The 15,156-nt window shown below is 33.8% G+C and overlaps 1 protein-coding gene across 1 annotated transcript; it reads right to left on the bottom strand.

Annotated features, from left to right (window-relative positions):
* Positions 1–445: 445 nt before the first annotated feature.
* On the bottom strand, positions 446–1,397 carry LOC120073090 (uncharacterized). The gene has a single exon (XM_039025698.2). It carries the CDS (start codon positions 1,247–1,249, stop codon positions 701–703), a length of 549 nt encoding a protein of 182 aa, XP_038881626.1. The 5' UTR covers positions 1,250–1,397; the 3' UTR covers positions 446–700.
* Positions 1,398–15,156: the final 13,759 nt, after the last annotated feature.

Raw genomic sequence — 15,156 nt, 5'->3', positions numbered from 1 at the left:
GGGAAATTTTTCATATTGTCAAAAGAAAATAGAGGAAAATATATTAGATAGAAAAGATAATTTTTTTAATAATAAATAGATTTGTGAGTAAAAATTATTGACTGCACCTAATCTCATGTATTTTTTTTATGGAAAATAAAATATAAAATTAATTTGACTTTTTTTTTTAAAAAAAAAAACACATTACAAATTTTTATGAAATGTTGTTTGGGCTGTGAAAAATCACGTGCATTCTAAGATTTTTTTTTTTTCTTTCTAAAAACTATTAACTTGTATAAGAATATATTTATTCATGTTTAATTTTTGTTGTATATATTTTTAGAATTATTCTTAAATCAAAATTAGTAAGGGGACTGTAAATGATATATTTTAATGCTTTTGAAAGAGCTCAAACCATGTGCAGCAATGTTCACATTGCAACTAAAGTAAAACTAATAAACCTCAATTTTCATTTGAGAATTAAATAATCTATTCATTAACTAACATTAATCTGATGTATTACAGAATTGACAGGAAAAAATAAAAAACAGAGAAACAAACAAAAGAGATGATTAAATAAAATAAAATAAATTTGGACAAAGAGCATGCAGCTAGATACTGATTAGCTCTAAGCCCTTTTAAGTGTTGTTCTTGTTCATATTATTACAACAATTGTATTTTAATTTAATTTAGTTATGCTTAATTAATTAATCTTATCTGTTCATTGGAAGTACCCACCGCCGTAATTCCCATTCCCACTGGAAGAAGAGAACTCCATCCCCAATTCCTGCAGATCGTAATTAAAATCCTCATCAATCAGATTTTGAATTTCCATCAATTCCGCCGCCGGCCGTGAAAACCCATTATTTTGCACCGGGATGGGGAACCGGTGCTCCGGCGACGTCTGTCGGAGCTGAAAAACTTGGCCGTCGGAGAAAGGGAGCATAACAGAAGAGTGGTTGTTATGGAGGTGATCATCTCCAGCCTGCCCGAAACTGAGGTTGACCGGACCCTTATGACTGCCCAAAGGCAAGGCGGCGCCGGCGGCCTGAAACCCAGTGAACTGCTGCACCAAGTCCCTGAAATTGGCGGTGCTAGCGTTGAGCAGAGTCGTCGGCGCCTTACGGGAAGCTCGGGAGCGGCGTCTGGGCTTGGAAATGGAGTTAGTGTTGGTATTGGGTCCGTGGTGGGTGGTGGCGGAAGAGGGGGAGGCGCCGCCGTGGGGATGGTGGTAGAATTGGGAGGCCCATTGATCGCTGGTGATAGACATGTGTAAGTAACTTAAAATAAAGAAATTAAAAATGGAGGAGAGAACGAATAGTTAGGGGAATAATGGTGATGGGAGGAATTAATTTGGGGACGAAAGAATGGATAAATATTTATATATATATTATGAAAAATTGGAAGAAAAGGAAGAGAGCGTGAGGAGGAAGAAAGTGATGCTTCCAGGAAGGTACGTAAGTAAACATCAAAGCCAATGGCGACATAAAATGGTAAATTTAATTTTTAAGTGATAATAATGGGTAATTAAATTAATTGTTTTTATACATTGTTTGTCACTCTCATTTTCTTTGGTCAATTTTTTTTTTCTTTTTATTATTATATATACACAAAATGGGTTTGGGAGTTAAGGATGCTAAGCTATAGTGTGGCTTTGGCTTTCTTGTTAGAATTTTGTTGCCACCCACCAACCCTCAAATCTAACTTTTCTTCTTTTCCTTTTCTTTTATATATATATTAGTTGCTGTCACTTGCATATTTTCTCTTTTCCTTATTAGAAGGTGAGTAAGTAGGAGATAGTAGTGGAAAAAAAAAAAAAAGGAAAATCAAATCACTAGTTTTTGGTTTAGTTGCTAGTATAAGATTCTACATACTAGTTTGTATTCAAAGAAAACCAAAAAATATTAGTTCAGATTGATTTTCATAGGAAAAAAATCAATCGAAATCGAACCAAACCAAGAATATATACATATATAACTCTAACAATATTAAGTATCTTTTAGTATTATGGTACATGTATATTTGTTGTTTAGAAAAAAAGACCAATTATTATGGAGTATGTATGTTTGTTATTTAGAAAAGTGAAAAAAAATGTCTAGTTTCAATCTATAAGAAAAAGAAAAAAAAAACCCAATTTTAATTTGAAAATAGTAAAAATGACCCATCCAAAACAAACGTGGAAATAAAATTAAAAATGGGAAGGGAAAAAAAAGTACAAAAAATCAATAACCATATTGACAAAAATACCAAACCAAAGAAAAATGACTTCATTGGTTTTATTCTTTATTGGAAATCGGTTTGGATCATTTCTTTATAAAATTGATTGGTTCAGTTTGGTTCTTGGTTACCCCAAAAATCGATAAACCAAACCAATTTTCACCCCTAGTGAAGAGATGTTTATTTTTTCCGCAGAGAATGGGAGGAAGTGGGAAAAAAAATTATATGTAAGCTTAAATGGAGACAGGAAGTACTCTCCCTGTTTGCCTCTTTAAAATTTATTATAGGGTTAGTTGCATAAATAGAATTCCTTTAAAATTAGCCTCTGGAAAGACTTTATCCTTAAGTAATGTGTTGTATGTATCTTCCTTACGTAGGAACATGGTGTCTAGAAGTCTATTGAATCGGGTTGGGCTTAAAATTGTACTAGACGCTGATAAGGTTATCCTTACCAATAACGGAGACTTTGTTGGTAAGGGGTATCTAGCTTATGGTCTGTTTGTCTTGAACAATGTTCCTGTTGCGAATATGATGAATGCAAGTGCTTCTAATTCTGCTTACACAGTTGAGTCTCTTGACATGTGGCATAAATTAGGTCATGTGAAAATTACATCGACTAAGAACATAAAGAATTAAAACCGACCAATGCATTTGAAACACGTGAAATTAGTAAAGGTTATGTTTGTGTGGAAACAAAATTTATCAAGAAACCTTTTAAACCTGTTACCTATAGAAGTACAAAATTGCTTGAATTAATTCATTCTGATTTAACTTATTTCAAAAACGCCACAAAGTAGAGATGGAAAAATTACTACATACCTTTCGTTGATGATTTCTCTAGATATGCTAAATTTTATCTTTTAAAAACAAAAAAATGAAGTTGATAGTATGTTTTTGAAATCTAAAGCAGAAGTAGAAAATCGATTAGATAAGAAGAGTAAAAGGTTAAGGTCATATAAAGGTGGTGAATACAGTGATAATTTTCTTAAAGAATTTTGTTAATCAAATGGCATTATTCACAAAATTACTACACCTTATTCCCCACAACAAAATGGTATAGCACAACGTAAAAATAGAACTTTGAAGGAAATTATAAATGCTATGTTGTTAAGTTCTGGACTGTCTGATACTATTGGGGGAAGTTATGCTTTCTACTTGTTTTATTCTTAACAAGGTACCTCACAAAAAACTGGGTACGACATCTTACAAACTATAGAGAGGTTATACACCTAATCTCAATTATCCGAGGGTGTGGAGATGTTTGGCTAAGATAGCATATCCTGTATTCAAGAAACCTACCGTATGATCTAAAACTTTTGATTGTGTATTTATTGGTTATGCTCAAAATAGTGTTGCACATTGATTTATGTGCTTGAATGATAGATCTATTTGTGAATATAGGGATGCTGAATTCTTTTTATATTTCCAATGAAAAAGGCAAATTTTAAATCACATAGAACATCTAGTTATGAGAATGCATCTACTTTCATGCCTTCTTCATTTAATAGTATGCGTAAAACTGAAAATAATAAAGTTTCTGTTGGGCTGAAGACCCTTCACAAGTCCCAAATACTCAAGATCACCGTTGAAGAGATGAAAAATTGGCTTAAATCAATTCTACCAAAACCTCGATACTCAGAACACGACGCTCAACACCTTGTTACTCGATCCTCGATCAGAATTGAAGGATCTCTTAACGCAAAGTTCCATGAGCATGTTCAGATCGCTCCAATTTCACCGTGACTGAAATACACAATATACATTCAAACAAACAGTAATTAACGGCACACTTTTAAACAAGAAAAAATAAGGGAGAGAGTTCTCATCCAGTTGAAGACGCTCTTCAAGCTTCGGAACTCAACGCAGCGGAAGACCTCTACCCGATCAACCAATGCCCAACAGATGTGTCGATAATAGCAGCACGAACAATCGCAAACACACGAACGCAGCGGGGACAACACCACAAGAAAAGAGCGTCATGTATTCTTTGAGTGAGAACCGAAGCGTGGTCTTTGGTGAGTTTGGTAGAGGTAGGAGGAAGAGCCGATCATGTAGGTGATAAGAAAGTGGGAGAGAATATGAAGCTATCCCATAGCAAGATGCTTATCGCTTAAAAGAAACTACACGATCATGTAGATTTTATTGAACAATCATTTAGAAAAAAGTAGGCGATCATTTAACAAACACGACACACTACACGATCGTTTAGGAAAGCTAACCGATCGCTTAGGACTTAGTGTGCGATCATTTAGGTTTTGGGTAGGCGATCGTTTAGGCACGAAGGATGCGATCGTTTAGGCACTGAGCGGCTATCTTATAGGCTCTCGACTTTAAGCGAGCGTTTCATTTCAACACCAACGCAAATCTTCCGATCTTTTTCCCAAATAACTCTTCAAAATGAAACAAATTTTATTTTTATTCACCGGTTACAATAGCCGACGCAGTTCCCCACTAACGCACGTCCGAGAGAGATTTTAGGTTAATTATCATATAATTAACCAATTAAATTATTAATAAATATAATCATATTATATTTTTACCCTATAGTTTAATATCACATATCTACTATAATAATTTCTCCTCTACTTGATATAAATCATATTTATATCTAATTTCCTCCAAAATAGTGTATCTCATACATTTAGCCAATTATATCATATATAATTAACCAGTCCAATTATATCATATATAGTCGAACTTCCTCTTGTCAATTTGAATATTTCAAATTAACCCAAACACTGATTCTCAACTTTATCCAAGCTACCTAGGGGACCTAATGGACCTGTGGCTCGAAGCTCCAACGGTTCATGAATAGCTGACTAAACTCTTTAGCCACGAGATCCACTATCCGTTAATTGTCAAGCATTTCACTAAAGATCAATAGCTGAACTCTTCTTACCACAAATATATTTTTTTGTCCATCGGATATAACCAATCATGAGTACGATGACCCTTCATAGATGCTCGTAAATACAGCTGGGCCAAATTACCGTTTTGCTCCTGTAGTTACATTTCACTTCTTAAGTACCATTGATTCCTCTAATGAACAATACAACATAGTTCAACTATGTATGAACATATTTCAGGCCAAGAGAAGGTATGTGGCGCCACATCGTTCAAGCCCTGGAATCAGCCCTTAAGGGAGTTATCTATTTACTTACCCCTGCCTCAGGGAAGGAGTGAATTTCATCTTGTGTAGTAGAGTTCCCAACTCCCAAATCAGACAAATCCCTAAAATGGTAGGTTTGAACCGACAACCTGGCCATTCACACCCATACAAATCAAAGGACTACCCTCAATGGCAGGAGTTCCCAATTCACTCAGGATTGAGATCATGTTAGCTATGATCATCCAAGTGAAGTGAAGTCTCTGTCATGAACGGTGTTATATAACGAGACGTTAACACTTCGTAGTCAGGTCTTATACAAACTCTTTGTATAGGACGCACCCGCTCGCATGTCCCCAACACGAATGATCAGGATCAGGCCATCTATGACAAGTCACAACACTTATGACCATTCCACAAAGCGGGTCGCATCCGTAGCGTTACCAGGATAAGATTTCCCTCATATATCCATATACTACAAACCATTTTGGTTATCACTTAAGATATGATCCACTTGTATCTCACCACATATATGTTTGAGTTACATACAGATAACCAGAGATTTTAAGTTTATTGGTTTGTGGTAAAGAAAATAAAACATGCAACTGAGTAAAATACAAGATGTGAAGTAAATATCATATATCATATAACACAAGCGTTCGTACAAACTATTTAATAACTACAGGACACGAGATTTTAGGGCATCAACCCCAACAAGAATTTCCTTCTTCGTCTGACTGGTCTCTATTAAATCCTCAATGCAACTCAATGACAGCAAAGCTAATACTTGATCGTACTCAACGGTTCTTGAATGATATTTAGTGCAACTCAAAGGTGGAAACGATGTACTCGGACCTACTCGATACCAATTAATCGATTCACGATTGACTCGATATCTTGATTACTCGATACATTTTGTAATGTAAAGGATAGGTGCTCGATTTGTAGTGAAGTAATACTCGATTGAAACAAGAAAGATAAGGGAAGAAGAAAAAAACACGGTGATTACGTGGTTCAGTAAGGTTGCCTATGTCCACGAGAATATCTGAAATCTTATACTAAATGAAGATTGCTTACAAATTTATTGTTTGCAAGAAAAACTAAGAAAAGATGATAACTCTCTATTTTTTAATTTGAAATCAGTGGTATTTATAAGGTTATACCAGCTGACCGTTATACAAGTTAGTTACAAACAAACATATGATGGTATTTGAGACAAACTTCTTTAGTTTCTAGTAGTATGCTTGAGACTAAAGATATTAGAACTTCTGATAGAATGCATGAAATTAAACCTAGAAGAAGTAAGAGACAGAAAACTAAGAAATTTTTTTGTCTTGATTTCTTGACTAATTTTTAGTTGAAAGGCCAAGTGATATTGACTGGCAGTTTGCATGTATATATCTAATAGATGGGGATCCTAAAACTTACCAAGAAACCTTAAGTTTTGTAGACTCTAGCTTATGGAAGGAAGTCATTAAGATGAACTATATTCTCTAATCATGAACCAAACTTGAAAATTAGTGGATCTCCCTAAAGGAAGTAAGCCTATTAAGTGCAAATGGATTTTCAAGAAGAAAATAAGACCAAATGGTTCAATTGAAAGGTACAAGGCTAGGTTAGTTGTAGTAGGATATACACAAAAACAAGGCATTGACTACTATAACAAAAATAGTTACAATTAGAAACTTGATTGCACTAGTTACCATCTATGGACTTCTAATTCACCAAATGGATGTAAAAACAACATTTCTTAATGGTGATCTAGAAGAAGAAATTTGTATGATACAACCTGAAAGCTTTATAGTTGCCGATCAGAAAAATAAAGTATATAAACTTAAAAAATCTGTTTATGGTCTTAAGCAAGTTCCCAAACAATAGTATGAAAAATTCAATAATACTTTAATAAACAAAGGATTAAGGTGAATTCCTCTGATACGTTTATTTATTCAAAATTGTTTGAACTAAAGTGTGTGATTATTTGCTTGTATGTTGATGATATGCTCATCTTTGGAACAAACATAGAGGTAATAAATAACATAAAGTTGTCATTATCGTCACATTTTGACATGAAAGACCTAGAGGAAGTTGACGTAATTATTGGTGTTAAAATAAGGAAAACTAAAAAATGGTTTTTCTTAGTGTCAATCACACTACATTGAAAGATCATTAAAAAGATTTGGCTGCTTTGATGATCCTCTTGTAAGAACACCCTATGATGTTAATATAAGTCTTAAGAAAAATAAGGAGTTAGTATATATCAATTTGAATATGCAAAGATCATAGGTAGTATTATTTCTAATGAACCATACCAGATATGATATTGCATACGTTGTGAGTGGATCGAGTAGATATACACATAATCCTGATAAAGATCATTAGGGTGCTCTTCGTCGTTTGTTGAGATATCTTAAGGGCATAATTGACAATTGTTTTGTTGGATTTTATGTCCTAAAACTTGTGGTTTGTAAACAATAAATGAATTCTATTTTCCAATAAAGTTGTTATTGAGGTTTATTCAGTAAATTTGTTATTGAATATGTGAATTGCACTTAAAATTCCTAAATCCAATAAACTAAGAATCCTTGGCTATAGCATGAATACTTGAATTATATATGGAGACATAAAAGTGGATCAAATTCGAGTAAATAGCCAAAATGGTCTATAGTATATGGATAAGGCTAGGTACCTTATCCTGGGGACACTATGGATGTGGCCCACTTTGTGTGGAGACATGTAAGTAGAGGCGTCCTATGCAATGATTTTGCATAAGAACGGACCACAAAATAGTCACTTTTTCTTTATAACGTCGTTTATTATTAAGACTGACTTTTTCAATACGATGACCTAGGTAACTCGATCTTAATCCTGAGCTAACTATGAACTCCTGTTTATTCGGGATTATCTTTTGATCTGCATGGATGAGAGTGGTCCAAGTTCATCGACTCAATAAGTTCCCCATTTTAGAGATAAGACCGGGTAGATAACTAGAGACATAGTCCTGCAAGATGAAATTTACTCCTACCTGATTCTAGGGATAGTAAATAGGTTGTTTTTGTTCTCAATACTTTTAGAGAGAATAATTATCTTATTATTTAATCATGCTAGATATATATATATATGCAACTAACAAATCCTAATCTAGGAGATATAAAATTACTATAAACGACAACTATTCAGAATTATAATATAAATACATATTATAACACTCCCTCTCAAGTTGAAGCAAATATGTCAATCATGCCCAGCTTGTTGCACATAGGGATGGTAAAATTTCCTATAGGGTCGGGTCCCCGCTGGTCCCTGACCCAATCGGGGCGGGAAATCCCCAGTTTGACCCAGTACGGGAGTCAAACCGGGGATTTAAATTGGGTCCCCAACCCCAAACTCGATTTTCACCCCTGCTCCGAGTTGCTTCCGTATTTTTTTTTTTAATTTTAATTTTTGATATAATAAATTTAATTTTTTTATTAATTTATAATAAAAACAATAAAGTATTTTTTTAATTGTTGATTTAAACAAATATATATGTAATAATAATACTAATTTCTTATATAAAATTTACAATTTTAATGTAAATACTAAATTTAGTTAAATTTAAATAATAAAAATAAAAAATGGGGATTGATTTCACGACCCTGACCCCGACCCCCTAAAATAGGGAATGGGGCGGGGACGGGGATGGGGAGTACATCCCCGCTTCGCCCCAACCCCGTTGTCATCCCTACTTGCATAGATGAATTATTCTTACTCTGTTTACTGCTTTAGTAAGGATATCTCCCAATTGTTCTTCAGTCTTCACATATCCTGTAGATATCAACCCTTCTTGTATTTTCTTGCAAATAAAATGAAAATCCATTTTAATCTGTTTAGTTCGTTCATAAAATACTGAGTTGCATGGGTCTTTTGATTTGCATGGGTGAGAGTGGCCAGTTCGTTGACTCAATATGCCTACCATTTTGGGGATTCATCTGATTTAGGAGTTGGGAACACAACTACACAAGACGAAGTTCACTTCCCTAATGTCGGGATAAATAGATAACTTGCTTCCTTAAGGGTTGATTCTGGGGCTTGAACAGTGTGGTGTCACACTCTCTCTTAGCCCGAGAGGGGTTTGGTCATAGTTGGACTATAACTCATGTTCATTAGAGGGATCAATAGTACGAAGAGTTAGATGTAACTATAGGACAAACCAGTAATTTTGGTCCAGTTGTACTTATGAGCAATTTGTGAAGGATCATCGCACTATTGACTGGTTATATCCAATGAACACAAAAATATATTTATAATGCGAGTAGTGCAACTGTCAGTCTTTAATGGAGTGACCGACAGTTAATGGAAGTTGGGTAATTTAATTAAAGGAGTTTAATTAATTATCCAAGTACCATTGGAGATCCAATCTAAAGGTCCATAAGGTCCCCTCTGTAGCTAAACTGGGATAATTGAGAATCAAATTAATTTAATTTGAATTGTTCAAATTAATTAAGAAAATTAATTATATTTGAATACATTATAAAATAAAGTTTATTTTGAGAGAAAATAAATATTTGAATATGATTCAAATATTAATTGTATAGATTAGATTCATATAATTAAATTGAATATAAAATTGGTTTATATTAAATATCATAAATGATTAATAGAATTCAAACTATAGGTTATATTGTATTTTGTACAATATAAAAACCATAGGTTATGTATTATATTCCATATAACATATAGTTTAATATATACAATATGATAATATGCATATAGTAGTCCATGTAGATTTAAAATCCCACGATAGGTAGCACGTTGCATGCATTGGAAGTATGTTATAAGGAGTTCTAATATATCATATGCATGTTTAAGGTTTCAAGTGTTTAATGTAAGGTGTTATATTAAATCCTGAAATGCTTGATGATTGTTATGGTTGCAAAACATGTCTAAAGTTTTACAAGTTGTTCTAAAATTGGGTTAGACATTTAAAATCCATAACAAAGATAAGTTGCATGCTCACGTAGGTTAACAACTTATTTTAATAGTTAAAATAGATCGTTATCTTGTAAAACTGTGGTTACAAACTCAACCAGTATATAATCATATCTAAGGCTAGAGGTACTTAACTGATGGTCTATGAAACACCTCCTACCTGGGGATTATGGCTAAATAATTGAGCGTTGCTAACCTTGTTTTATGAGCATACGTGAGTGATATGAGGTTTTAAAACTGGTTTATCACCTAGACATCATAGGTTAATTCCAAATATAATCGTTATACTTAGAAAATCACCTAAGACTTAGGTTGTTTTAATTAGCCGGAACATACCTAAGTAAATTTTACCCAAAAACAAAAAGAACACTTCAGTGGGAGATTAGTAACATATACAATATGTTATTCTTTGCTCCCACATCCCTAAGAGTTCACACCGTGAGATCTAGGCAACATTTCGTGTCACCCTAGGAATGACCTTCATTCGGAAAGTGTTTGCATAGGTCAATAAGCAAGGTGAATAGAGAAAGTAGTTCATAGTAAGTGGGTGAAGGATGTGTGTCAATGTGTCCTGCTGTCTCTTCCGTTAATTTGGACAGTAAGATTCCTATGTTGCGCGAGCTTGTCGACTTTATGCGATCTATGCTAGTCGTTTTTACGATGACTAACCCCTCAGAGGGTTGTAATATAAGATTCGAAACAACTCAAACTCCAAGAATAGTTAAGATTTCTTAGGTCGATTCCAAACCTTGACTCTCCAATTCGGTAGCATGGTTGCGACCGCTAACCTATGAGATCTGAAAATAGAGGGTTACACTTGCAGAATTACTAAGTGTAGTAAATTTTTTATCGAAAACACTAACTAAATTACTATCAGAATATGAGTTATTCTGGAGATAGTATTTAGTCAAGAATGTCTTGCTTTAGTAAAGGAATATTTGATTGCCCTCGGTAGTACTTATTTTGTCTCACTATAGTATCGTTGCAAATAAAATAATGAAATTTGCGTACATTATTACTTTATTAAAATATGATTGGATTTAAAAGAAATTTACTAATTAGAATTTGTTTATAATTTCAACATGTTGAATTCTTCAAATTTACTCGCTTTTGACATGTTTAACGGTATTTCAACATAGAAATCGAATATACTAGCCGATGATGATCTAAAATTTGTTTTAACAAAGAAATGTCCTCAATCTCTCAGTTCTTCTGTAGATCAAAACGCACAACAAAGTAAATATGATTTACTTGTCATTGAGACATGCTTAGTGGAAAATGATAAATTAACCTGGATAATAGATTCGTATGTCGCTAATCTTATATGTGTTTTTGCTTAGGAAACTAGTTCCTAGAGACAGCTTACAGAAGGCGAGACAACCTTTAAGCTAGGGACCGGGGAGTTTGTTTAAGCTAAAACAGTTGGAGATATAAGATAGTCCATGTTGTTGGGGTTGATGCCCTAAATATCGTAGAGTCCTGTAGTTTGTAAACACTTATATGAACAAACATTCTATGATTTACAATATATGATATTTTATTCACATTGTCTATGAAATATATGATATTTTAGTTACATTAACTACGGACCAATAAACTAAGATCCATGATTATCGTTGTAGCTTAAGCATGTATGTGGAGACATATAAATGGATCGTATTTAAGTGATAACCTAAATGGTTTGTAGTATATGGATAATTGAGACTTTCATTTCACTAGAAAGACCATAGGTAACATGACCTTAATCTTGAGTGAGTTGTGAACTCCTGCTTATGAGAGTATGAGAGCGGTCCTTTGATTTGCATGGGTGAGAGTGACCAAATCGTCGACTCAACAAGCCTACCATTATGGGGATTCGTTTAATTGGGGAGCTGGAAACTCGGCTACACAAGATGGAATTCGCTTCTTCCCCGAAGCAGGGGTAAGTAGATAAATTGCTCCTTTAAGAATTGATTCCGGGTCTTAAACAATATGGCGCCACATCCTCTCTTAGCCCGAGAGGGGTTTAGTCATAGTGGGACTATCATCTATTGTTTATTAGAGGAATTAGTGGTGCTTAAGGAGTTAAATGTAACTATAGGGGTAAAATGGTGAATTGGCCCAACTATACTTACGAACGATTTGTGAAAGGTCATCGTACTATTGATTGGTTATATCCAATGGACACATAAAAAATATATCTGTAGTACGAAAAATGCAGTTGTCGATCTTTAGTGGAGTGTTCGAGAATTAACGGATGGTGGATAATGTGATTAAAGAGTTCAATCAGTTATTCACGTACCGTTGGAGCTTCAAGCTACATGTCCATAAGGTCCCCTTGGTAGCTCAATGGATTTAAGTTGAGAATCAGTTTTTGGGTTAATTTGAAATGTTCAAATTAATAAGAAGGAATTTGATTATATATGATATAATTCAATTAATTCAATTATATATGATATAATTGATATAATGTATTTGATGCATTATTGTTTAATTGGAGGAACTAAATATTCGAATATGATTCAGATATATTTTTTATGAGTTAAATGCCATAAAATAGAGAAAAAATAACCATGGTTTATATATTGTATATGATGCAATATTAAAAATATAGGTTACAAATTTAATATGATAAGTTAGTTATTATATTTATTTATATAGTTATTATATTTATTTATATTTTATTAATTATTAGATAATTAACTTCTTTTTCTCCGTAATCATCCTTTGTGGGTAGTTATTTGGTTTTATGGAAAAAGTGGGATAAAAGAAAATGGATTTCTAATTATTCCTAGAGACATCAGATAGGCTATCAAGTACAGAATCGAGTGACCACACGATTACTTGAGAGACTATACGATAGCCTTGTTATTTAAACGATCGAGTATCTTGTCAATGCGATAGACTTAATCGTTTACACGACAGTGTTGTTCGTCTACTCGATTGTCTTCCTCCTCCACACCAAACTTCCCCTCTAACCAAAATTAGCCATAGCCCACCACTCCTGGATTCTCACGTTGAAAATACCAAGGTATCCAAGTGCTAGTGTCCTATTTGGTTCGAGGATCGAGTTGCTGCTTGCTGATTGTTTGAGGGAGTTTGAGACTTGTTCGCTGCGTTCGTGAACAAGTTCGTTTGAGAGATTACTTGAAGAAGGGTTCTTCAAAGGTATAATCTCTTAATCCTTTGTTTTTTATTTTCATAGTATGCTATAATTTACAATTTATGCATAATATGTTATATATGATTGTAAACATATGTGTTCAATCACAATGGGATTTGGACGATCCGCTTCCATTCAAAGATCCTCTGTAATCGAATTTCCTTCACATGTGAATCTTGTCTTGAGGTTAAGATGACCAAAAGATCTTTTACAGAAAAATGTCTTAGAGCCAAAGAATCCTTAGAGCTGGTACATTCAGACCTTTGCGATCCGATGAATGTTAAAGTTAGAAACGGGTATGAATATTTCATCAGCTTTATAGATGATTATTCGTGATATGGCTATAATTACCAAATGCATTATAAGTCCGAAGCACTTGAAAAGTTCAAGGAATATAAAGCAAAGGTTGAGAATCAATTAGGTAAAAAGATTAAAACACTTCGATCAGATCGAAGTTGTGAGTATATGGACTTAAAATTCTAGGACTATTTGATATAACATGGAATTCAGTCTCAACTCACAGCACTTGGCACACCTCAATAGAATGGTGTTGCAGAAAGAAGAAATATATCTTGTTAGACATGGTTCATTCTATGATGAGTTATGCTTAGTTACAAAATTTTTTTTGAAGGTCATGCAATAGAGACTACAATATACTTTTTGATGGTTCTCTCGAAAAATGTTTTAGAAACACCTTACGAGTTATAGAGAGGACGTAAAGATAGTTTACGTCACTTTAGGATTTGAGGATGCCCAACACATGTGTTGGTGCATAACCCAAAGAAATTGGAATATTGTTCAAAAGAATGCCTATTTATAGGTTATCTTAAAAAAACAAAAGGTGGTTATTTTTATGATCCTCAGAAAGATAAAGTATTTGTATCGAAAAATGCAATATTCCTAGAGGAAGACCATATTAAAAATCATCAACCTCACAATAAACACGTATTAAGTGAGATGTCCAGAGAAACTACAAATAGATCAACAAGAGTTATTAATCAAGCTGGTCCTTCAACAAGAGTTATTTATGAAACTTGTACTTCACATCATTCTCAAGAGTTGAGAATGCCTCGAAGTAGGAGGGTTGTTCATTAGCCTAACCGTTACATGGGTTTAACAAAAACTCAAGTCACTATACCTGATGATGGCTTAAAGGATCCATTGATTTTTAAACAGGCAATGAAATATATGGATAGAGACTAGTGGATAAAAGTCATGGACCTCGAAATGGAGTCAACGTACTTCAATTCAGTCTGGGAACTTGTAGATAAACCAAATATGGTCAAACCTATTGGTTGTAAATGGATCACAAGATAAAAAGAGACTGAGAAGGTAAGGTACAAACCTATAAAGCTAGACTCGTGGAAAAGGATTTACCCAAAGACAGGGGGTCAGCTATGAAGAAACCTTCTTTCCAGTTGCCATGATTAAGTCCATTAGAATACTCTTGTCCATTGCTACCTTTTATGACTATGAAATCTGGCAAATGGATGTCAAGACAGCTTTTTTAAATGACTATCTTGAAGAGAGTATCTATATGTCTCAACCAGAGGGGTTTGTTGAACAGGGTAAAGAGCAATAGGCTTGCATGCTTAATAGATACATTTATGAGTTAAAACAAGCATCTTATTCTTGGATATGAGATTTGACACTGTGATCAAATCTTATGGCTTTGAACAAAACATGGATGAACCTTGTGTTTATAAGAAAATTATCAATAAAATTGTAGTTTTTCTAGTTCTAT

The sequence above is a fragment of the Benincasa hispida genome, chromosome 3, assembly GCF_027475165.1.
Source record: "Benincasa hispida cultivar pf3 chromosome 3, pf3_genome.v1.1, whole genome shotgun sequence".
NCBI lineage: Eukaryota > Viridiplantae > Streptophyta > Magnoliopsida > Cucurbitales > Cucurbitaceae > Benincasa > Benincasa hispida.
Note: the sequence above shows the minus strand (reverse complement) of the source record. Positions and strands in the feature narration are given on the sequence as shown.

Excerpts from the sequence above, each read along its gene's own strand:
- LOC120073090 (XM_039025698.2), bottom strand. The coding sequence starts at position 1,249 with ATGTCTATCACCAGCGATCAATGGGCCTCCCAATTCTACCACCATCCC.